General features: G+C 36.5%; 4 protein-coding genes and 1 long non-coding RNA gene across 6 annotated transcripts; 3 read left to right on the plus strand and 2 right to left on the minus strand.

Moving 5' to 3' along the window:
- Positions 1-6,577: 6,577 nt before the first annotated feature.
- On the minus strand, positions 6,578-11,870 carry LOC121795770. 2 transcript variants are annotated; one of them, XR_006049634.1, is made up of 2 exons: positions 11,400-11,870; positions 6,578-9,652 (listed from the first exon to the last, which is right to left on the minus strand). It is a non-coding gene; the product is annotated as an uncharacterized LOC121795770 (long non-coding RNA). The 2 variants fall into 2 exon arrangements; XR_006049633.1 differs by having other exon boundaries at positions 6,578-11,220.
- A 4,857-nt stretch (positions 11,871-16,727) lies between these two features.
- On the plus strand, positions 16,728-17,510 carry LOC121796907. The gene has a single exon (XM_042195674.1). It carries the CDS (start codon positions 16,728-16,730, stop codon positions 17,508-17,510), a length of 783 nt encoding a protein of 260 aa, XP_042051608.1.
- On the plus strand, positions 17,260-18,291 carry LOC121796419. Its single transcript, XM_042195285.1, has 2 exons — positions 17,260-17,545; positions 17,623-18,291. Exons 1-2 carry the CDS (start codon positions 17,522-17,524, stop codon positions 18,160-18,162), a joined length of 564 nt encoding a protein of 187 aa, XP_042051219.1. The 5' UTR covers positions 17,260-17,521; the 3' UTR covers positions 18,163-18,291.
- A 1,498-nt stretch (positions 18,292-19,789) lies between these two features.
- LOC121793562 lies at positions 19,790-22,057 on the plus strand. The gene is made up of 4 exons (XM_042191591.1): positions 19,790-20,265; positions 20,403-20,500; positions 21,638-21,706; positions 21,780-22,057. Exons 1-3 carry the CDS (start codon positions 20,010-20,012, stop codon positions 21,689-21,691), a joined length of 408 nt encoding a protein of 135 aa, XP_042047525.1. The 5' UTR covers positions 19,790-20,009; the 3' UTR covers positions 21,692-21,706; positions 21,780-22,057.
- A 581-nt stretch (positions 22,058-22,638) lies between these two features.
- Positions 22,639-24,632, minus strand: LOC121793448 (transmembrane protein 230-like). Its single transcript, XM_042191453.1, has 2 exons — positions 24,190-24,632; positions 22,639-23,028 (listed from the first exon to the last, which is right to left on the minus strand). Exons 1-2 carry the CDS (start codon positions 24,377-24,379, stop codon positions 22,907-22,909), a joined length of 312 nt encoding a protein of 103 aa, XP_042047387.1. The 5' UTR covers positions 24,380-24,632; the 3' UTR covers positions 22,639-22,906.
- Positions 24,633-25,349: the final 717 nt, after the last annotated feature.

Below are 25,349 nucleotides of genomic sequence, written 5' to 3' on the forward strand. Positions count from 1 at the left end.
GCAGAATGGTTTGATACGACAGTGACTGAGGAAATGGATGATGAAGCCACTGAAAAGACAATTAAGGAATTCTGCCAGCCATCACAACCAGCCAAGTCAAGAGAGATCACTCAACCGGATCGGAATGAAAAACCACCTGACCATACTGCCCCACTGAGAGGGGTGTGGGAGGAAATTCCCACGCCAACAAAGCAACTACCTGAGTCACCAAGTACCATCAAGGACCTGCCCGACCGGACGTATCACAAACCGGTTGAACCAAATCTGCATGAACAAGAAGGACAATCAAGAAAAAAACTGAGGCTGGGTAAAGAAGGCGTCAAGTGGAAAACAGCAGACCTGATGGAAATGAATCCAAATCTGTACGTGTACCCAGCCACGGGAAAAAAGGGGGCGACCAATATCTCCTCGAGAAAGGAGAACCCATCCATGAACAGAAAGAGCTGTCATTCCAGCGTCAAATCAAACTGATGACCAGAAAGCGGAATTCAGAATGGGCAGATCTTGAAACCCTCAAGGCAAACACACACCAAGGAGACACCCCCAATTGGATCTTTTTCAATGTGAAGGGTCATCGGGTTGAGCCCTACAGGGACAAGACCAAAGCAGGAGTGGTGGAAGAAATTCCACTAACCTTTTCCAATCTCAACCAGTGACCAGGTAGAAGGAGGTACTCCTGGATAGTCTGCTTAATCAAACAACTAATTTTAAATCCATTAAATTAATCAAGTGACAACCTAGGGAAACCCAGTCAAGTCCTCATAGTTAGTGTAAATAGTTTTTCTTGTGTTAATTTTCTATTTCTTAGAAAGTTAAAGGACGGAAATAGAGGCGAGAAACTGATCAAGTGGAATTATTGAGTTTTCATCTGGATATAATTGACCACTTGATCAGTGCAACGAGGGCTAACCAATGGCCACAGTGATTCAATTAATCAGGGACAGGTGGTGATAGGGCATATGCAGTCATTGGAAAGGTGTCAGGCTGCGCCAACTGTCTCAATAAAAGGACGTTTCAGGGAGAAGGAGAAAGCGTATCAGAGAAGCTAAGCCAACTGGCACTCTGAAAAGGTGCGCTCGTATGTGAACAGTCGCAGGGATCTCGACAGTCAGAAATCCCAACAGTCGTAGCATCAGTACAATAGGCAGATTCCAGAGCCTAGTTTCACGTTCAACCAAAAGAGTCGGACGCCACGTCTTTTGCCCTAGTCCTGAAATGTTTGACCTTGATTTCTTTGTTAGAATTCAGGTTTTAGAAAAGACTAAGGGAGGGAATTTTCAGCTTTATGCAGTAGGCCGGCGGGAGCAGCAAAGAAGCCAGCCCCAGAGGAGAAGAAGGCTAGAGGAGGCCTCAGCAAACCTTGCCGATGGAGAAAAAGAAGATACACACCAGGCGCCCACTCCAAGGATGGAGCAAGAGGAGGCTGCAAGCACTGACAATGCATGGAAGCTCCAAGTGGAGCAGACATTGATGCAGCTGGTGGAGAATTCAAATGCTCAACTAGTTCTGCTGGCCAGGATGGTGGGAAATACCCAAGACCAGACCCCTGCCAAACGACCACCACCTCCCTCAACAAGCTCTCCTCCATCTCAGTGCCCGTTTTCCTTCAAGCACACCTCAGCCTCTCCCAGTAATCCTCCCGGAAAGCATTGAGTACAAGCCCCATCTCAGCTTACGTTAATTTCAAAACAATTTTAGTTTTAATTTGTTTATGGTATGTATAACTGTCATTCTATTCCGTATCACACTTAGATCTGTGTTGGGTCTAAGTGTGAGAAGCATGCATGCCATTTTTTTTTCTTTGTTTACCTGTCTTATTTGTATGTTTTTTTTATTTGTTAGCATGCGTTGATCGCTGGCAATGTCTCACACTTAGCCCAGTGTTTGGTCTAAGTGTGAGAAGTTTCCCTTGTTTGTTGTGCCATTGCCTGTGCCTAACCCTTTTTTTCCACTGCATCCAGTCCCTCGAGGACGAGTTCATATGCAGTGGGGAGGGGGGACGGGTTAGTTACAGTAGAAACATACATGCTAAAATTTTTCAAAAATAACAAATTTTAGATCATAATAAAATAGGCAATATGCATGAAATTGAATAAATGGAAGACTTGATTACCTTTTGGGAGAGTTAGAAAAAGGATTCAGTATGCTCACATGTAAAACTTGATTGCAAAAACTTGATCAATTTGAATGACGCAAGTATGATTGAAACGCTCAATTTCTAAACCAACTGTGAAGCCTCTCTGTATGTGAGTTATAAGCCAAAAGTAGAACACTTTCTACTATTTTTACAAAAGAAAAAAAATTACGAGAGGCTGACTTTTAATATTGAGATGAAAATAGCACAAGTAGTAATGACTAAAGGCATTAGGACTTAACCATTTGAGCTGTGTTCTTCTTTCGTTCCACAAACCCGCCTCATTAGTCAAGGCACCCCCTAGTAGCCAATTCGAGCCCATACACTCTTTCCCTTTCTTTGAAGCCTTAAAACCAAATTCAAAGTCTCATATCACATGAGGAAAGATGGTCAAAGAAATGAAGTTTGTCAAGGGAAACAAAAGGGGTATAGCAATAAGAATGGTCGGAATAAAGGGTAGCCGGGTTGATCAAGTTAGAAAATCAGGTTGATCATATGAAAAGAATTAAAAAAAAGGGGGGGGCAGGAAATAGTTGTAACCTGACCCAGGAAATTAAAAGTAAAAATAATAATAAGCCAAAGGTTATGAGACTAAAGGTCGAAATCTGACCAAGAGGGAGCACGAAGAAATAAATATTCAAATTCTAATCCAGTAAGTTTAGTCAAATCTTTGGTCTTTCGACTCATGTGATTTTTCTTTAAAAATTTTATATTTAAGCTTAGAACCCCTAGGACCCTAACCTAACACGTTACTACCCTTGAGCCCCGTTACAACCCAAAACAAAGACCTTAAGGAACAATCTTGTGTAGTCCGATTCAAAGTATTAAATTTCTGGCATCACCGAGTGAACAGTCCTAACATCTCTGGTGAGAAAGGAGTGACTGAATGAATCCAACAGTGGTTTTTAAAATGAGCAATCTTGACAAGCTGACACCTTGATCAAGCAAAGACGAAAGAGAAGGAACACAAGCTACTGACAAATTGATTGACCTCGACCTCGGGTATGATTGTTGGAAAATTATTCGGTCTAATGCATACATGTGAATACTTGTTTTTATCTTAAAGTTTTATTTTTCTTTTCGTTTTCCTTTACTAGTGAAATAAGTAAACCATGCTTGAAATCTGCCTTATCTTTTTCTTTTATTTTTCTTTATACTTGAGGACAAGTATATTTTAAGTGTGAGCAGTTTGATAATGCTCATTTCATGCATCGGTTTAAGGGTGAAATACATGCTACTTGATAGGTTTATCGCGCAAAACAAGTGTTAAATGTGCAGAAATACCACTTAACCAAGGCAGCAAGGCCGAACTGATCAAGCAAGTACAAAAGGCGAAAAAAAGGCCAAGAATCGGGGGAGTTGATCAAGGGGGAGCGATCAAGCAGTTAGGAGGGGACCGCTGGCTTCTAGAAGAAGAACACGTGAGGAAATGAGCTTGATATAGCGCACCATTTGTTATCAAGGACGACGTTCTAGAAGGGGACACGTGCTGGAATATGAGACGCAAGGACGGAGCTGAGTCACGAATCTGTTACCAAAAAGCGTCGTCATTCTAGAAGAACAACACGTAGCAATCAATGAGTCACTCAATCTCAGAATGAGCGAATATTCCCTGTCAAGATTGTTATCCAGCTGGCGGCCGAATCGAGCATATAAATAGAGGATGTGCCACCACAAGAAGGCATCCGAGACTTTACTTTCCGTCTAGTTTAACTTAGCTTAGTTATTTAGTTTAGTTCAGCTCTCTAGCTTAGTTTAGTTCAGCTCTCTAGCTTAGTTTAGTTCAGTACTCTAGCTTAGTTAGATAGCTTAGTTTAAAGGGCGGCCGATAGGGAGCGCTGCAGAATACTCATTTCTGTTAGTGTTATCTTAAGTTTCCCGCTGAGATTTTTCTCAGTTTTTACCGATTTCTTAGATTCCAAAGTGTTAGCTTAGTTTAAATTTCACGTTGTACTCAGCTTTTAGTTTAATCAAGGTTATCTTCGCTTTTAATCCGCGCATTTACTTTTCTGTTATTACCTGCAATTCACTTGATCCAGTAGTTAAATTTTCATTGATCAAGCTAGCTAGTTTAATTCTGTCTAGATTAAAACCAGTAGTTAAAACTCCCAAGTTAAAGCGTGGCAGCAGCCAACCCCCCTCTTCACTACTCACACACTCGACACACCAACTTCTTTGTGGGATCGACCCCGAACTTGCCGCTTTACTGTTAAAGTTGTGCAAAATTGGGAGTTATAAATTACTTTGGCAAGGCGGAAAGGGCGAGAGCTAGATTGCATTGATTAAGTGGCAACGACATTTGCTAACTAATCCAATCGGTTCAGTTATCATTCCATATAACTTGATCCGCATTCTATTCGTGTTTTCAACCTCTTTCCAAGACCTTCCAATAGGTAATCGTCGGTGGTGGTTGTTGGGTTGTGTTCGGATCTGACCACCTGAAATTGAGGTGATCCCTCCTTGGGGCATCCTTGATCTTCCATGGATTCCAATCAGTGTTCTGATTCCAATTCCCAGCTGCATTCGCCTGCGCTTGGAAATCTTGTTCTCCTGAAGGCCCATAATTAGGATACACCTCCTCTTGACTCAATGCAACCTTCACCTTCTCCACAGGAACAGATTGTGTACTTTTATCCATGGTAGACAGTATAGCTTTCTCCAACCGATCCATTCGAGCATCCATCCTATCTTCAGTAGTTTCCACAATTGAGTTTGCTGCCACTCGTCTCATTATCAGGGCTCTTGGAGAATCGTAAGCCTTCTTGGCATTTACCAGCCTATCCAGCACCCTCTTTGCTTCGCTTACATTTAGTTTCGAGAAATCACCACCACTTGAAGAGTTCATTAGATCCTTGCTTTCGGGTGACATCCCTTTATAGAAATTGTTGAAGATTTTCACCTCCATCATGTGGTTGTTTGGGTAGGCGTCCAACATTCCCTTGAACCTATTCCAATACTGACTCAGAGGCTCATCACAATCTTGATGGGCTCCTTGAATCTCCTTCTTCAGTGCATTAGTCTTTGTGGAAGGGAAAAAGTAATCCAGAAACTGAGATCTAAAATCAGCCCACGTCTTCATAGAGTTGGGCGGTAGCCTCATGAACCAAGTATCGGCTTCTACATTTAAAGCGAAAGGGATTACCCTGAGCCTGTAGTCGTCCTCGGTTGATCCAGCTGGACGTTTTTTAATCCCACAAATCTTGCAAAAATCATGTAAGAATTCATATGGGCTCTCGATTGGTCTCCCATAATATTGGGGCAAGACGGCCAGTATGATGTTCTTCACATCTATATTCGTTTGCCCTGGAGTCACCACTATTGTCTGAACTAGTTCTCTAGGCAAGTGAGCGTTGAGAGACCCGATCTTGGGATCGTTATCTACTAGTGCAGCCATCCTGACCGGTTCTTCTTCTATAACAGTCTCCTCCTGCAACTCAGCAAACGAGTTATGATCTTCCTCCCCTTCTGAGCTTGTATTAGATGGCCCCCCGTGTTCAATCCAGATCTAGTGACGACCAGGTTGGCTGCTTCTCTGATTCGCCAGTTGGACTCCGTATCTCTCCAATTGGTCGTGTTGTTCCAGTGCCTAAAGTTCAGGCCTCTGTTCATGAACTGAAAAAGGAAATCAAAGGATTAAAAATATGTATACCAAGTATCTCAAACACAAGCACATATAACGCTATCCATCCCCGGCAACGGCGCCATTTGAAAGACTTTTTTCCTCAAAAGTACTCAGAGTTCACATAAAAATTAAAACATGTAGAGCTGCGCAACTTGATCAAGTCAAACAATTGATGGTTCAAGTCGGCTAACAACTACAGGTCGCTGGATATGCGAACAGAGAGACTCAGGGCTTTCAAGACCTTAACCCACAATACTATAGACTAGTAAAGGGAAGTAAGGGTCGAGTCCCACAGAGACGGAGGCGAGTTGAGTTGTGTTCGAGACATTTGGGAGGTTTGGCTGTGGCCACGCTTTTCAGTGGGTTAGGTTTAAACTGAGGAATAAGAACTGCTCACTAAACTAAACTGATCAAGCTAGACTAGACGACTCATAACTAGGGAACATGTGACTTGATCAACTAAACTAAGAATGGAAGTGTAAAAGTAACTTAGGATCATTTACACAAAATAGACGCACTACTAAAAGCTGTAAACAACGAAAAGGTGACAGAGACTGCAATTCTAACAAACTATATTACCTTCTTCTTCGCTAAGCAGCTAAATAAAAATAACGAAAGCAGATCTAAACAGAGCAACAAACATAAAAACGAAAATCAAACAAATTAAACACAGATCCATGTGAAATCGATGTAAAGAAAGCTAATCTAAAACTTCTACTCTAATCTCATGCAAGTTGACGAACTAAAATGTAAATCTACCTATGGGAAAATCATAAACAAGGTGAAACTAAAACTAACGAAAGCAATTAAAGCAGAGAACATCAGGTCCAAAACAACTTGCATTAAAAACTCCATTTCATAAACAATCTTCGATAAACGTAACTAAACCAGAATTTCAAATAAGGATTTAAAGAGCGATCAACAACAGAAATATAACTAGAGTGACAACTAGGAGCAAAACATTAAAAGCAACTAAGCTATGGAAAAGATGAACTAAAAACAGAATGGAAATTGTTTTGACCCCTCGGGGTGTAAGAAAGACACAAACTACGAAGACTTCTAGGCAGATCCAGGTCCCTCCTTCCTTGGCGAGGAAGAAGAGATGAAAGTAGAGGTGGAACCAACGACTCCGATTGTTGCTAACACTTCTTACTCCATGCTAAAATATGAAAATGAAGTGACTGAAGGTGATGATGGTGTCGAGCTCTCTTCTTATGTGCACTCTCTCCATATTTATAGGATGGCATTGGGCCCATTTGATCAACTTGTCGGCTAGGCAGGCTTCACTGTTTGTACGCAACTGATCAACTTATCTTCATTTCTGGCCATTTTTTCACTTCTTTTCCGAGTTGATCAAGTTGTTCTTGCACTTGCCGCTTCTACACTTTATAGCTCCTGCACACTCAGATTCACCACTTTTTCACACATTGTCAACCATGTTAGTGTAATAAACCCCTATAAAACCATGCCCGTAACAAGCCCTATCAACTGCAAATAAATGTTGGTGAATTCATTGACTAGAATAGTAAAGCTGTAATTTTTCAATATCTCTTTTTACTGCAGAAAGTTCAACCGAAGAATGACACCTTTAATTACCTTGGTTAATAATCTTCTGCCTAAAGTGCCTACCTCTGTCATCAAGGTCCGTTGTGTCCGGCTTTATGAGAACAATTCTAGAGATAAGAATGATAAGACCTTGGAAGTTGTCTTCCATGATCGTGTGGTATGTTTTCTGACTTCTTCACATTTTGAAATTGAAATTATAATTAAAAAAGATATCACTTATAATGGAGATAAAAAATATAAGAAAAAAAGACTATTGATTACTTTCAGTTTTTTAACATATATATTGTCATTCTCTAAATTATGGTCATTTTTATTAATAGGGCACCAGGATTCAAGCATCATTTCCAGGGTTTTCATGCCAGAATATGGCTGCTAAACCAAGGAGGGATATTTTGCATTAGGAATTTTCTTGTGAGACCAAACAATCTCAAGAACAAGACCACCAGTCACCAATTTAGGCTCACCATGGTTGCCAAAACTGAAGTGTTTGAAGTCACAGATTCTAAATTCTAGTATTTTAGGTTTGCATTTAAAAATTTTGATGAGATAACAAGGCTTGACAGAGCTGCTGAAGAAACATTTTTTGGTATTATGTTTGCATATTTTTGGGTATTTTGTTACTTTAAATTTTTCCAGATATTTACTTTTCAGTTTTGCAGATGTAATAGGAGTGATTGTTGCACCTGGGAGAGTTCTATGTCAGCCTAAATGTAGACTTATTGAGGTTGACATTGCAGATGAGAAGTAAGTTTGAAAACAATGTGAAAATATCTAATCAAGGTTTCTAATCTTATTAATCTTGTTTTTCCCTTTTATTGCAGTCATAACAGGATCTTTTGCACAATTTGGGATGCAAACGTTGATTCTTATCTTCAACAGTTGGAGAAAAGTAAAGGAACATTGCCTATTATAATTGTTCAATTTTGTCGGCCAAATATGTTTAAAGGTAATATGTTTAACTAATAGTATTTATTTTTCTGTTTGTTTTTAGATATTTTTGTGTTTCCATTAGTTTTTTAATTTGTTTTGATTTCTATTAGTTTTTTTAATCATTATCTCAATAACTATATTTTTTTAGGTGAGATGCATGTGTCTACACATTTTAATTCCTCCCAAGTTTTTATCAATGCTGAAATAAGTGAGGTTAAGAAGTTTAGAAGCAGGTATGACACTAGCAATGTTTCACTTCTGCTTTGGGATAGAGAGGGTTTTCAGCTATTGGATAGGAAAGTTGATGATATTGTTGATGCAGATGGGTATATCTAATAAGAAACAATGCTATAGTTTTTATAATTTGTATATTTTTTATATCTTTTAATTTTTTTTTACAGATTCATTTAACTGATTCCATTCTTAGGAGGATAGAGGACAAGCTTTATGGACAGAATTTTCTGTTTAAAGTCCAACTGAATGATCATTTTGATTATCCAGTTAGCTATCCATTTACTGTGAATAAAGTCCGTAAAACTCTTGAAATTGTTGAAAAATATATCCCTAAAGGTTTTGTTTCAGAACCTGTTAGTTCTCAGGTGAAGTTGTCTGATCTATTGCTTGGATATGGAGTTTGATGCATGTGAAGATGACACTAATTTTGAGGCTCTTAAAAGGCAGAAAGTGAATGGTGGAGAGTAGATCCTTATAAAGACATTTGGCTTGTGTTTTGAAGTTATGACAATGTTTAAGTTTTATTTTTTGGGATCATCTTTTTAGCTTATTATTAAGCTTTTAAGCTTATGACTTATGATTTAATGTTATGTTTTATTCTTCCTTAATATTCTATTTAAGTTTTTTTTTACAGTAGTTCATTATACCAGTTTTATTTTATGTTTTTATAGGACTGTTTAGATATTTTTAATCTCTTTTCTCTTAAGTTTACAGAGTATGCTTTACATATTAAGAAATTTTTAGTGTACTTTCACTGTCAGCTTCATTTGTTAGACAAAAGCGTGTTCAATCTGAGTATACTTAAATGATCTTTTTAATAAACTGCATGTGATAGAGATTATCCCTATCAGTCACGAGAACCCTACAAGAGCATTTTCCAGTTCGTAATCACTAAATGTTAGAGGGCGCAGGGGTTCACTCAAGGCGATTAAGGCACTTGGTGGATAGCTGATGCTTTCAAGAATAAGTATACTCGTTTTATACTTACTTAAGTTTATATAACAGAGTCCAAGTTCATACAAAGCAGAATGTAAGATGGTAACTAACACGTTGGAAAACAATCTGTAATTTTGAAGAGTTTTCCACTAAGTATCAATATATACTTTTGAGTTCAAGTAAGTAATATATCTGCTATATTTTTGTAAATGCTTCTTCCTTTTGATTTCCTGCCAGTATCAGATTTGTTTTAGTAAAGGTGTTTAACATATATATGAATTTAAATATGAATGTATGATGCGAAGCATATTTTCTATATTTTTCCCCTAAATGCTACACATTTTTATGTAGATTATGACTCATCAAATTATTGTTTTCATCGAGTTTAGGATGTAAGAAACTTATTGGAGCTCAAACATTCCATCAAACACTTCACCAAACAGTTGGCGTGCACTGCGTAATAGTTCCAAATTCAGCACAGCAGCAGCCATCGCACTGCCCGCCCAGGACACTTCTTCAAAGTGTGGAGATTCCAGCGTATTATACCCGTCCGGGTCAATCCAGCACCGTTTGAACACCCGCCCGGGTCAGTTACAGAATGCATTGAAAGTCCAGAAGTATTTCGCCCGGTCGGGCGATTTTTACTATCATTCTGCCCGGTCGGGCGTAGGAACTCTAACTGCAAATCAGCAGTTTCTTGCGGCGGTTTCCTTTCCCACAGTTAAAGTGCAAAATTTGTATACAAAGGAGGGAGAAGGCACGTTTTGGCGAAAAGAAACAGAGACAAGAAATTGGAGAAAGAAGAAAGAAAAGAGAAGAGGAAGGAAAGATCCAAACCTTCACTCCGGAGATCATCCATCATCTAGAGTTGGAGAACACCATGGAGTTCACGGTTCACGGTTCTTTTGGTGTAATTCATTTTAGTATGTTTGGCTAGATCTTCTTTGTTGCTCTGAATATGTTGTAGGGTGAATTGTTGGATACTTTGATGACTTTTATGGTTTAATTTATGTGTGATTCTTGTTTATGAATTGTTTAATTATTCTACTAATCTTGAGACGTCTACATAGGTAGAATTTTGTAGCCATTATTCTATTGCCTCTTTAGCATAGATTTTGGTCATTACTCATATGCAAGGAACTCGAGATTTGATACTTGTTCAGAGAGATAGTCTCGAGTGGATCGATAGTTTTTATCTGTAAATTTGGTTTGGTGTCTGTTGCGCTTCCGTGTGGGCATTAAGTTAATATATGATTTAATTATCGTGTTTGACAATTGAAGAAACTAATCTAAAGCTTACTACGCGACCTAGTAGTGGTGATAGGTTAGTGAGTAGAACTTTGGAGACGTGTTCAGCTTATCCTAGGTATACAGTTCCCTTGAAGTGTTCAACGGATAGGGAGCGTAAAACAAACTTAATCCTCTTAAGCATAGTCTTGATCGTAGTAATCCATCGAAGTATCCCAATTCATATGCCCGAGACATATAGGAGCAATGCTTTCTTCTTATCCTATTTTCTAAATTTTGTGTTTTGTTTATCTTTGTGTGTTTTATCATCTCTTTATCAAATTTTATTTTATCAATCTCAAATTAAAGAACCTACGTCTCTCTGTGGTTCGACACTCTTTTACTACAACTACATCTGTACTCTTGTAGAAAGGTTGTAATTTTAGAGCTATTTGATATACTTGTGTGTTATTAGTTCATTGATATAAAAGCTCGAAAAATACACATCAATGTAGTTTAGGGCATAGACTGAGGCTTACAATTTTGTTTAATATACCTGTCATTTTATGGCCTGCGAACCATGAATGTGTTTCAGATGTGAATAGAGTAGGGATTCAATTTATTTAGAGCCAAATAAAGTAAAAAATTTAACTCTGTTTTTTAGCAAACAAATCTGCTCTACCTTAATTAGTAAAAAATTGAAACATGCTATGAAAGAAGATGTTGATACTCAAGGGAAGAACTTTCTACCTTTTTCTGGTGATGGATAGGATTTTGTCTCCGTTTGCGTCTTCTGCTTGTCCATGTTCATCGGTGCAGGCGGTTAGATACTTAGGATTTGTGCTTATATCGCTGGATCAGTGTTTGAGGCTGTTAAGTTAGCAGCGGTGGAGGAAAATAATGCCGTAGACGGCTTCCACGGCTTCGATTTCTCTGATTCTTGTCAAGCGGTGAGATTCGGAGGATTTAGGTTTCATCGCTGATTCTGTCTTTGAGGCGCTGAAGTTCTGAGAAGTGGAGGAAAATAACTCCATAAACGGCTTCTGTTTCTCCGATTTTATCGATTGAGGCGTAAAAGGTGGAGAACGATTTAGGAAAATTTCGATTTGGTGATGGTTATGGAATTTTCTCCTTCCTTTTTTTTTTATCAAAATTGGGTATTGGACCTGTTTCAGATAAATGGAAATATTTGGGTTCTAATTTGTTTTTGGGTGATGATTTAGAGACATAATGTCTCCAAGACATAATACCCCTATGTCAATTTGACATAAACCAAATTATTATATAGACTAACATACCCTTATTTTGAATTAAATAATAATTGAATAAATAAATATATATCAATTAATCATTAAAGGAAAGGCAATTCATATCAAATTACTATCTTTTATCTAAATATACATCAATAAAATTATTATCAAAAGTCAACTCATATCAAATTACACTCTTTAACTAAATAGTAAGTCATTTGCATCAAATTATTTTATTAGTATTAAATAATTATTAAAATTCTATGTCATAAAAATGACTACATGCATATACATACTTAATTTCTTAGTGTTATCGTCCAACGAAATAGTAATAGTCATTCTCATAAAATTATTTTATTAGTAGTATTAAATAATTGTTAAAATTCCAAGTCATTAAAATGACTGCATGCATATACATACTTAATTTCTTAGTGTTATCGTCCAACGAAATAGTAATCGTCATTCTCATCAAATTATTTTATTAGTAATATTAAATAATTGTTAAAATTCTAAGTCATTAAAATGACTACATGCATATACATATTTAATTTCTTAGTGTTATCGTCCAACGAAATAGTAATCGTCATTCGCATCAAATTATTTATTAGTATTAAATAATTATTAAAATTCTAAGTCATAAAAATAATTACATGTATATATGCACTTAATTTCTAATTGTTATTATCCAACAAAATAGTAATAGTCATTCTCATCAAATTATTTTATTAGTATTAAATAATTATTAAAATTCTGAATCGTAAAAATGATTAGATGCATATACATACTTAATTTGTTAGTGTTGTCGTCCAACAAAATAATAATAGTCATTCACATACAATAATTTTTTTCTATAAATAATGTGTAAAATTCTAAATTGTAAAATAGTAGTAGTATAAATATGTTATAGACTTAATTTCTACTAGTTATCATCTAGTGAAATGATAATAGTCATTTGCATCAAATTGTTTTATTAATTATTATTAAAATTTGAAGTCATAAAATGACTACATGTATATATACTTAAATTCTTAGTGTTATTACCCAGCGAAATAGGAATATTCATTCGCATCCAAGTATTTTGTTATTAAATAATCATTAAAGTTCTAAATTGTAAAAGACTAGTATAACGAAATAGTAATAGTCATTCTCATCAAATTATTTTATTAGTATTAAATAATTATTTAAATTCTGAATCATAAAAATGACTACATGCATATACATACTTAGTTTTTTAGTGTTATCATCCAACGAAATAGTAATAGTTATTAACGTCCAATTTTTTTGTTATTAATAATGTTTAAAATTCTAAATTTAAAATACTTTTAGTAAATAGATGTATGTATATATACTTAATTTTTTACTTGTTATAATCTCATGAAAGAAAGGGTTGTGTATAAAAATGAAAAAATTTAATTGTGAAATATGACTATTAAATTTATATAGCTAAATTATTTTAGCTTTAGAAATTATTACTTAATTAAATTATTTTGACACCATCTGACAATTTAATTCTAGTATACATATTTAAATTGTTGTTCCCTAACATTTTGTCCATTAATAAATTAAAACATGTATAAATTTCAAATCTTAATTTTGATGCTCTAAGAACTCAAGCAATTAAATTGATTTATTAATTTTATACATATAAATTATAGATTCAATAATGTTTTGTAATGATAAAATTAAGATTGAGTATTAAATTTATTAAGTACATATAAGTTTAGAATTTTAAAAATATAATTGTATAATGTACTATTTAAATAAAGTTTAAATTCATTATTTAAAATTATATTTTAAAATAAAATTCGTGACTTAGCATCATAGGAGTATTTAATACACTTCATACAATTTGAGTATAATTTGCTTAAATCAAGCCATCCAAATAAATACACACAACTTTCCTAATCAAGTAATTGTTATATATAAATAAATGTTTTTATATGCATAAGGGTAGTATGGTATATATACAAAACATTTATTTAAATAAAAATATAAAACAAGCTAAAATGACTACTTTAACCTCATTATGTCTTAGACATTATGTCTCCAAAACATTTTCCTTTGTTTTTTGTGTGGTCTTTTTCTTAAGAATTTAATTAGGCTGTTTTTAATATGATGATATTGTTTGCCCATAAGTTCAACTTTTATTTGGATCATTATTATTGTAACTCTCTACCATTATAATTATAGTTGATAGGATTTTCTAATGTTTTCAACACAATTTCTTAATCTATGTGACCAAAAGTTTTGTACTAACTTAGTTGGGACAGAGGGAGTATAATTTTTCTTTGTATAGTTGAGTTGGGTATCCGTTCAGTGTCCTATAATTATAAGTGATAGTGTTACTACTCATCTAGGTGTATTTTTATTCAGTGAGAATAAACACCATTGTTATTCTCTTTAGTTTTATCTTATTTTCCTTATTGTTCAATATATGTTTCGAAAATAGTTTGGCCCGTGCATAGCACGGGTGTTAACACTAGTTTATACTCCCTCCGTCCCGCTTTAGGAGTCCCGGTTAATCAATTTCGGGCGTCCCGCTTTAGGGGTCCCGGTTGGGATAAACTAATAAAAAAATGTCTACAAAGTAAGTAAAAAAATGTTAAAAGTGGGTCTCTACATTTATTTATTACACACTCAATTAAAAAGTGGGTCCTAACATCCATTACAATATTTATTTATTACACACTCAAACACTATCTTAAAACATGTGCCCGACTCAACTGGGACTCCTAAAACGGGACAGAGGGAATATTAAAATACAATCTGAAAAATGAGTTAGGCTGTAACTTATTCACAAATAAAAAGAGATGGTCCAGTTTTAAAAGTTCAACCAATAGAAAATCAACAGGAAATTAAACTTCAGTTCACTGCAAAAAGCAGGTCGTCGTCGGATGGATATTGAGGATGGGGCGAAGGTGCGAGACTATGGGGTCGGCGGCTGATGGAGGGAATTTCCCGGTGATTCTTCGCGGCTGGCGGTGGGGTCGCCCGACCCCGCCCGACCCCACCTAGATCCGCTGCTGCCAAAGATAGAAGTATTTGAGAAGGTATTATATTTTTTTACCATTTTTAAGAGGTATCTTTAACTCTCCTTCAATAAACAGGTAAAATCTTATAACTAATACCATATTTATCTTCTTTTCATGAAAAAACCATTCTCCAAGAGGGAAGGTATTTGAGAAGATATTACACTTTATTTTTTTAATGCATTTTGTGTTTTTTAATGAATTTTGTACTATTATTTTATTTTTAATAATAATTTACCTTTCTATCAACCATTTTCTTTTGGAATTTATTACTTTTTGAAAGGGTATATTTCAATTTTTGAGAAGGTAAATACGTGATATACCTCTTTCATTTACCTTTCGTTCTTGGAGATGTTCTAAAGTACTTCTTTCATCCTACTCAAGATCACCTTTCCGTTTTAGTTTGTTCAACTTAAGATGTCCACCTTCCATATTTAGAAACAAATTAATTTAAAACACTCAACTACCTTTCATCTCTCTATTATATTACGCTAAATAATTTTTCTTAAAATTCCGTGCCACTCAAAATTATGGTCATCTTGCGCGGAACGTAGATAGTAGCATTCTCTTGTATCATGTATTCCTCCCGTCCCCATTTTATAATTTTTGTCGGTTTCACAAAGTTTGTCTCACTTAGAATCTTACCAAAACTTGACATTAAATACACATCTCAATTACCATTTAATAAAGTCAAACAATTTTTAAAATAATCTTACTATAAACTTAGTAGGATGGAGGTGAGGATGATGTACTCCCTCCGTCCCATAATAGATGTCACACATTTTTCTTTTTAGTTTGTCCCACATGTCACATTTCCATTTTTAAAAAAAAATTCTTTCTCACATGAATATAAAAATTATATTTTCTTTCTCCATTTAACACACAAAAACAAAATCTCCTAAAATCACGTGTCTTCCCACAAGTGTGTCATCTTTTGTGGACGGATACATGAGTAGTCTCAGACCAATTAATAAACCAATAGACTCAAAACATATCGGTTTTATAGTCTTATTTTTATTAATTATTTTTAGGAAATGTTCTTTAATCTTTGCTCTGAAAGAGACAAAGATCCACGCGAACATGGGGCACTGTGCATTATAACATGAATTCTCGTAAAGGCCCTCCTTTGAAAAGCCATTTCATTTTCAATATTTGTCTTCTTTACACAATAAAAAAGGGAACAATAAAGGTTAAGATATACTCCCTCCGTCCGGCAATAGGAGTCCCATTCACAAGTGGCGCGGGTTTTAAGAAAGAGTTTGAGTGTGTATTAAATGTAGTGTGATAGTGGAATTGGGGTCCCACTTAAATTGTTGGTTGAATACAAAATTAGATCTATATGACCAAATGTTAATAATTTGAGTGTGGAATAAAGATTTTACTGTGTTAAATTTAAATTTAATTGGATTTTAGTATTCCAATTTTAGTATTCCTAGTTTAGTATACCAATTTAAATTTAATTGGATTTTAATATTCCTGGTTTAAAATTAAAAAAAATCAAAAATGCATAAATAAAATTGGCAATTTTCATCACAGACCCACAAACATGCCTTCCATACCTGAATTGACAGAAATATGTTCACACAGTACAAGAGGTGACAAAAAAATTTGAGCTTTCCCTCTTAAACATTTTAGAGGGAACACTTGAACACAAATTTGCACTTAAATTTCCCTCTTAAAGTAGCCTCCTATAAATACATTCACAAGCTACATTTACACCTCCACCAACCTCCCAAAAAAACAAAAAATCCAACTAGAGGAAAAATTACATACTCCCTCAGAAAAAGTTCATCATTGGGATGGAGGAGGGGTCAAGAACAACAATGTTCTTAAGCAGCTGTAGGAAGAACTTGGTGGTGCAGTTCCTACTGAAGCACAACATCGATGGAGTGCTCACAAGAGGGGCAGTTATGGAGGCAGCAGAGGAGTACGGCATTAGCAGGAAGACAGTTTATAGGCTTTGGAACAAAGCAAAACAGCATATGCAAAGGGGGGAACCTGCAATCATGGAAGGCAAGGTTAAAGGCTATCATCATTCTGATAAGTTAATTCTAGATGAAGAAAAGGTAAGAGCTTTATCCACACTTGAAAGGTCTGCAATTAGAAAAATGGCCCACAAATTGTCTGTTAGCAAAAGCACATTAGGTCAGTGGATTAAGGAGGACAAATTAAGGCCACATACAAATGCTATCAAACCTGCCTTAACTGATGCAAATAAGTTAGCTAGGTTGAAGTGGTCCCTTAGTAAACTTGAGCCACATATAAATGCAGGTAGAGTTCAGTTTGAAAGCATGCACAATGTTGTGCATATTGATGAAAAATGGTTCTATATGACCAAGACATCAGACAGGTATTACCTCTTGCCTGATGAGGTTGAGCCATATAGGGCATGCAAGTCAAAGAGGTTCATCACCAAAGTGATGTTCATGTGTGCTGTAAGTAGGCCTATTTTGGCTTGGATGGCCAAACCAAATTTGATGAAAAGTTGGGTATTTTCCCTTTTACTGAATTGGTTGCAGCACAAAGGAAATCCAAGAATAGGGCAAAAGGCACACTTGAGACTAAACCAATTTCTTCAGTGAACAAGAGTGTGATGAGGGACTGCATTATCAACAGGGTAAGCCTTTTTCCCAACCTATCAGATCATTCTTTTTACAAACATCATCATTTAGGTTTTTTTTTTGTAATTTACAGATTGTACCAGCAATTAAGGCCAATTGGCCTGAGTGGGCAAGCAAAGAGATCTATATCCAGCAAGACAACGCCACACCCCACATAAATGGTGTGGATGCTGAATTTGAGGCAGTTGCCAAATCAGATGGATTTAAAATCCAGCTGATTTGTCAACCACCCAATTCACCTGACACCAATATTTTAGACCTAGGGTTTTTCAGAGCCATTCAGACATTGCAACATGAGAAACCATGCAATAATGTTGACACATTGTTGGAGAATGTGTGTAGCTCTTATGAAGAGCTGTCACCACAAACCCTAAACAGAGTATTCCTCTCATTGCAGGCTTGCCTCACAGAGATCATGGTATTTAGGGGTGGGAACAATTACAAGGTCCCTCACATTAACAAGGACAGGTTGGAAAGAACTGTGGGACTGCCCAATGCACTGGATGTAGATGAAGATCTTGTGAGAGATGTGTTGGAGTACTTACAGCAACCAGAGAACAATGCTGGTTGTGGATATGACATTATGGCTTTGGCTACTGCTTTTGGCTTCTAGATAGATAGTTGAAGTATTTTAGTAGTAAGACCTTCATGTTTTTGGTCAGTAAGGTCTGATATTTTGTGTTTTGTATGTAGAACTAGTGCAAAGAACATGTACTAATGCACATATTTAGTGAAGTTTACTTCAAAGCCCTCAGAAAAATATCATCATAGGGCTGTCTATACTCAGCCTCCAAACCTCTAAAGGGGTGGCTGAACTTAAATTAACCCTAGGCAGAGACAAACCAAGAAACACCAACATAATAGCAACATCATCAGGACCAATCAGAACATCAATCCACAACATAGCAGAATGCATTCACCAAATACAGAACCCCAATTACCCTCAGCAAAATATTATCATAGGACAGTGTATAATCAGCCTCCAAACCCAACATTAGGGGTGGTTAAACTAACCAATACAGGGACAAAGCCGTTCCTCACAAAGAATTCATCACAGAGCAGCCTCCTAACCCAACATTGGGGGTGGCTACACCGTTCATCATAGAGCCAGATATCCCCAACCCCCTCGGAATCCCATAAATCGCCAACCCTATGAACCTCCAAACCCTAAGAATGTAGGGGGTGGTTCTAAGGGAAAATTGAAAGAAAGACTCACAGATTTAGAGTACATCCTTCATGCCTGGCAAGAGTATCACCAACATTTCCTTGTACTATTCCTCCTCCTCAATCGGGCGTTTTCTCGGTCGCCTGACCAGCGGCGTTTGAGGGACAAAAGGAGTGTCCCACTCAAACTCAGTGAACGAAGTCTCAAGGAGTAGGGATTCGTCCATCAGCGTCTCAGGGACAACAGTGGTGGTGCAATCAAACTCAGGCGACGCAAACACCGGAGTTTCAGGGAGTAGGTCTTCGCCCATCGGAGTCTCAGGAACTACAGTTGCATACATGTAGGCGGTGTTCTCCCAAGAATATGTTGGGATTGGAGAGTAGTGGGTCGCGATTGGGGTCGGAATCGACGCCTCTGAGGGGTCGAATACCCATTCCTGGGAGTGAGGCGAGGCGGCGCCGATTAGGGTTTGAGGAGGAGGAAATGGAAGGGGGTTAGGGGTCTCTGAGAGAGAGATTGGTGATACTGGTTCGGAATCGGAGTACATTTCACCAATCTAGGCGGTGACGATTAGGTTTTGAGGAGGAGGGGTAAGGCGGCGATTAGGGTTCGACGAAGTGAATGGATGGAGAGAGTGAGAGGATAGACAAAGTGAGAATAAGAGTAAGAATTAAAAACAAGACAGGTGTTGGGGTTTGAGGGGTGGATGGTATATTAAATTGCAATTTCCAAATATGGTAAGTGAACCGGGACTCCTAATCGCGGACGTCCCGAAATGGAAAAACGGGACTTCTATTGCCGGACGGAGGGAGTATAAATAAAAGGGAAAGAAAAAACTAATACTCCCTAGAAATAAAAATACATAGGCAATCAATACAAATTAATGGTGTTCCCTTGAAAAAATTTTAAACCTCATATTTCAAGGCTGCTTCTTCTTCAACCATTAATATCCAATCCTATAATAATTCTTACTCAATTACTAATACGCATCGATTCTTTATTAACACATTAGATTATGTGTTTATATCGTTAAAGAACAAATTCGAATCAATAATTTGAAAACATAACTGTAAAAATGCTTTAAAGGCAAGTGGCAAATTTATAAACACCGTTGTAACACACACACTCCACAGACCAGATTCCACTTCCAATCCTCACTAAACTACTCTCATTTCGCTTCTGCGCTTTGTCTGAAAAGGGCAAAAGAAAAAGCCGGCGGAAGAAAGAATTCACCTCTACTTTGCTCCCAACTTTGCCAACCTCCGCCAATTTCACTATCAATTAGTGAATTGCAAATGCCAATCAAGACTGAATCAGCTACTCCGCCGCCGAGGATCGGAAAGATCGGGCCTTACACGGTGTTCGTGACGCCTCCCTCCACGCCGAATGATGGACCCAGGCGCGAATCTCCAGCTCCGGTTAAGTTCCAAGCGCCGGCGCCGGTTCAGGCTCCTTCGCCGCCGCCGGTGATGGCCCCACCTGCGCAATTTTACAAAGAAAAGCCTTCTTCTTTTGCTTTCTTCTGGGACGCTGTAGCCAGGGTTCAAAATGGTATCTTTTCCACCTTCCCTTTTTGAGCCTTATTTCTAATTTAATTTTGCAATTAATCATATGCATTGGTAATTTTGAGAGGGAAAGATTTGGGCTTTGAGTTTTATTATATAGTTTGATTTGATTTATTTTTGCAGCTCATGCGAGTTTGGATGAGCATGTGGCACACTGGTTTGGCTTGAATCAGTCAAAATATCAGTGGGCATTGGATGATTACTATGAAAGTAATGGAAAGGTAACTTTTTTTTGCTTGTGTGAGGGTTTCATGGAATTTTTTTTTACCATAGTGAGATGAGATTTGCGTTTTGTGTTGGACATTTTGTTGCTTTTTGGATTTGTTGGGTGTTTTCCCAGCAACTAGATGCCTCTATATAAGTTTTTTGCTTAATCAAAAGCGGAAAGTTTTGGTTTTTATTCTTGTGGATGGATGAAAGCTTATTTCTTTAGAATAATGGGGTTGGATTGAGTTGATTGGATAAGCAGGCTATATTATCAGGCACTTGACTAAAAGATTAGAGAGGGAAACTCGAAATGTTCGGATAAAGGTGGAAAAAGAGTACACTTTAAGATCATTCATACCATAGGAAAACGTAGCTTATTTGCAAAACCGGGTGAATAGTAGTAGTATATTTTACAAGCTAAAGCATAAAAGATTAAGAGGGTGTGGGTGTAGAGCATAGGTTATGACAAATCATGTGCCTGATTGTCATTCTTGTAAATAATAATCAACTTATTCTGGAGGGATAAACTGTTTAGTGATGTTCACATTTGCAATACTGTCTGAGTAAGATGTTGCTCAGACTGTATGTGTTGCTTCTTGTATAAATTTTGCTCTCATTTTGCCTGACTCAAATCTATTTTGGATATGAACGTTCTTCTTTTCCCTTTTCCAGCTCTTCCTTTTCTAGTTTTGGTTGGCTTTTTTTTTGTAGGGTATACATTCAATCTCTTACTGCCACTCGTGGTTATACTATCGTCTATACACTTAAACATATAGGCCAAGGATTACCTAAACATATTGACCAGTTCCCTAGTATCTTGTTAGGTAAAATAATTTATGGTGATAAAAGAAAAGGAGATTGGAATGAATTTTGATTTTTTAGGTTTACAACGTCGTGTCAATATTTGGTCTATGTTGTGTAACTGAGTAAAGTCGCTTTCTAAAGAGTGCGGGTGGAGGATCATATGCGATCCTCTCTACTGCTCGAGCATATATTCCTGCCCCTATTTTGTTGGCTCACTCATATCCTGTGTTCACACAATACCAAAGTTGATGTTTCAAAGATTCAACTCCAGCTCTAACATGAACATATATTTGTTGTGTTGTAACTGCATCTAAAAATTCTCACCTTTCGTCAAATGTCAATTGCAGAATCAGAACGAAGCAAAACCACAGGTTAAACCGAGCAAAATTCAGAATGTGTGATGCGCTAACAAGCATGTAATATTTCCATTACTTTTCTGCTTGAGGTTCTACTAAACTTGCTCCTGATATTCGAATTAAATTGTTACAGCGAAGGACAGATTTCATTTCAAGATTAATCATAATTTGGGATACCAAATAGCAGATTGGTCGGTGTGGGGAAATTCTTGCAATGTGTACTACTAGTCTACAATATGGCCGCTATGCTCATGATCTAGCTAACCTATCTACGCGATAATGTGGCGTTTACAGCGGAAGCAAAACTGTTATAGCTTGTTTGTACTATTAATCTGTGTTGTAAAACAAATACTACTAAAATTTGGCAATTTTTAGTACCAGAAGGGGTATCAAGTGCCTGCTTTTTTTTCACTTTGTACCTTTCATTTCTTCAGAGAGTTTTTTTGTATGCATATTTATGTCTGTTGTACTCTCTTCGTTTTACACATAATTTGCGTGAAAATCAATCTGTCTAACGCTCAATATTAATTTTAAAGTTTTGACTCATAATAGGCACCACGCTTCAAGGGTTTCGTCTTTCGATATTTTTCGTTCTCGGAAAATATCAAAGCGCGGCTAAAGTTTTAGGAGTAGTACTTTTGTAAACTGCACTTTTATCATTTTGAATTTAATGACTTCTTTTGAAGAATATTTTGTTAGATATCCACACAACCATGTCTCTTCCATTAACTATTAGTGGTCTCTTTCCAAGCCAACCAAACCTAAGTTTGTTTTTGTCTCTCCTTCTCTAGAAATTCATGAATCAGAAAAAAAAAATACTCTTCAACCAGCATTTCCATTTGAGTATTTCATTGAGGTATATTTTTGTAACAAAAACTGTTTCGAACCACAAATTTAGAAACTATGTTTCACTATGCCACATACATAAAGTCTTTGGCATGGAGAAATCACTATGATTCTACACAAATTTATTAACCTGTGTTGACAGCTCATTGCACATATAGAAAATAAATTTCAAAGTTAAGCAGTCATGTACTGACAAATCTTGAACTCTAACAAACTGTAATACCCACAGACATACATCACAATGGAACAGCCAAGATGATTCACACTTGCTGTGTCCGTCTATTGAGGCACGAAATTAGATTATTCATGTGCCACGATGTACAGATCTAGAAACATAATGAATACAAAAGAGACGAGTGCAGCAGCAGAGAACTAAGAGGTATCTGTACATTGTTTGAGAGTTACCAAACATAGCTAGACCGCAGGTATGTTGGCAAAGGAGAAACCTTTGTAGCCTTTGTATGCATAGTAAGCGATCCGTGTATAGTAGAATCCAGGAAGGAATAAAATTCCACCCAGTATGGCAAAAAATGTCCCTGCAAATACAGCATAGTGCCAAAAAGAGGTTACTAACGAGCCAATGGCAAAGTATTCATCGTACAATGGAGTACAAAGAACAAAATGCAACGATATAATGCAACAAACAGATCAGATAGTCACTCCATCAGCCAACATAAAGTAGGAAGCAAAAGGATTATAGCATAGGATAGAGAACAATCAAGGCAGCTACACCAATCGTCACTTGATTGCAATGGAGATAGACATGGTTTTTGCTCAATATTTTGATATTAACCATAATACAAGCATAAGCAGTTTCTGGTCTTATGATGCAATGCCCAATCAACGATCTACAGATCTCTCACCTCTTGTCTAACCAATGTTTCAAGAATAGCCCCGAACAGTAGATCAAACCTAGACAAGTTTCAAGATTCTATAGTTGACAGCTTGACATATCCACAATAAGGACGAGCTCAAAATATCACTCTGAACTTAACGAATCATGTCTCTAAACCTCTTCCACGGGGAAATACTAATAATTAGCTGATCTATCAGTAATCTACGGAAAAGTTTTCCATATTGCAATCTATTCATAATGAGATAGACATGATTTTAGCTCGATAGTTAGATACTAATCATAATAAAAACATAAGCAGTTTCTAATCTTATGATGCAATGCCCAATCAACAATCTACAGATCTCTCACCTTTTGTCTTATCAATGTTTTGAGAATAGCTCCGTACAGAAGATCAAACAGAGAGAGGTTTCAAGATTCTATTGTTGACAGACATATCCAAAAAAAAGAAGAGAGCAAAATATCACTATGAACTTATAGAACCATGCCTTTAAATCTCACACTAATAATGAGGTGATCTATCAGTAGAGTTTTCCATATTGCAATCTATTCAACTCACATTCTTTTCTGTTTGCTCAAATCAGCCTGCTTAACTGAACAAGAGCAAATTTTGATCATACGTAACAAAACTGAACTAATCCACTCCACGCTCCAACAATAAATTATACTATGAAAATAATAAAACCCTAAACAATTTCTGAATCAACCTAGTAAAAACCCAATTGATAAAAAATCCCTAGATTCTCCAATTGCCAGCTCAAAAAAAGGGGGGACACGAAAAGAAAGACAGTTTAGCTAAGAGAAGCGTGGGCAAATAGATTGAGAGGCGGTGGGGCGAGATTACCGTGAGCGCGGTCTCCGCCGACTTTATTGACGGCCATTACGGCGCCGAGGACGATTCCGAGCACGCCGAAGACGAGGAGGGAGAGGGCAAGTGCGATCTCCTTGATGGGGGGCTTGTTGTTCACACTGTATGAGGTTCCCATCATTATGTCCTCGTCGGAAATCGAGAATGCGTGGTCCACATATGCCATCGTTAGTTTCTACAGATTTCTTCAAAATGTTCTCTTTTTCTTTCCCTTTTCTCCAGTAACTAGATTGGATTCCAAGAAACGGGAAAAACTGACGAAAATAAGAAGATACTAAGCTTAATTAAAAAGGGGAGCTGTGAAAATGGTGACCTTAGGATTAACAGTGGGCGATCGATACCGTGCGTGGAGAAGAAGGGATTTTGGGGTTTTAATGAATCCTTTCAATTGGACTTTTCCAATATTTTGATTTTTCTCCAAACATCGGCAATTAGTTTTGAGTTTTTAATTAGCTCAAGTAATTGACCTTCTGGAAGTAATGGGTAAATATTAATTAAAAAAGTAATGGGTAAATATTAAAGTCATTTCACGTACTTCAAGAAAATCAAAATACTACTAGCTCATTCTTTGAAAATTTATCACACGTTTCTATTTCCGTCTATCCAACAAAATTTGTCATATTGCATTTTTTTATCATTTTTTTATATAGAACTCATATTTTACTAACTTATTCTCACTCATATTTTATTATAGAAATATTTAAAAGTATAACTTACGTTACATTAACTTTTCCAACTCACTTTCCATAACATGTCTTAAATCTCGCACCCGATCAAAATATAACAAAATTTAAGGGATAGATAGAGTAGCACCTAAAATGGATTTTTCTTTTTTGTTTTTGGGGAGATTTCATATTTATTTTTTGAGTGAACTACGCAAATGGTTCTTGAACTATGCGTTTCGCACGCAAACAGTTGATAAACTTTAAAAATATCATGGGTATTCCCTGTACTAAGGTATAATCACATTCATGTTACTTTTTCATTATTTATCATAATTTTACACTAAAAATGCCCTAAGAATAATCACATTCATGGTACTTTTTCACTAATAATCATAATTCATCATACTTTTTTCAAGTTTAATGATTAAAAATACTCGCCTCGTTTCTAATAAAAAGTCATTTTGCAATTTA

This window comes from Salvia splendens, chromosome 3, assembly GCF_004379255.2.
Source record: "Salvia splendens isolate huo1 chromosome 3, SspV2, whole genome shotgun sequence".
In the NCBI taxonomy this organism is placed as follows: Eukaryota; Viridiplantae; Streptophyta; class Magnoliopsida; order Lamiales; family Lamiaceae; genus Salvia; species Salvia splendens.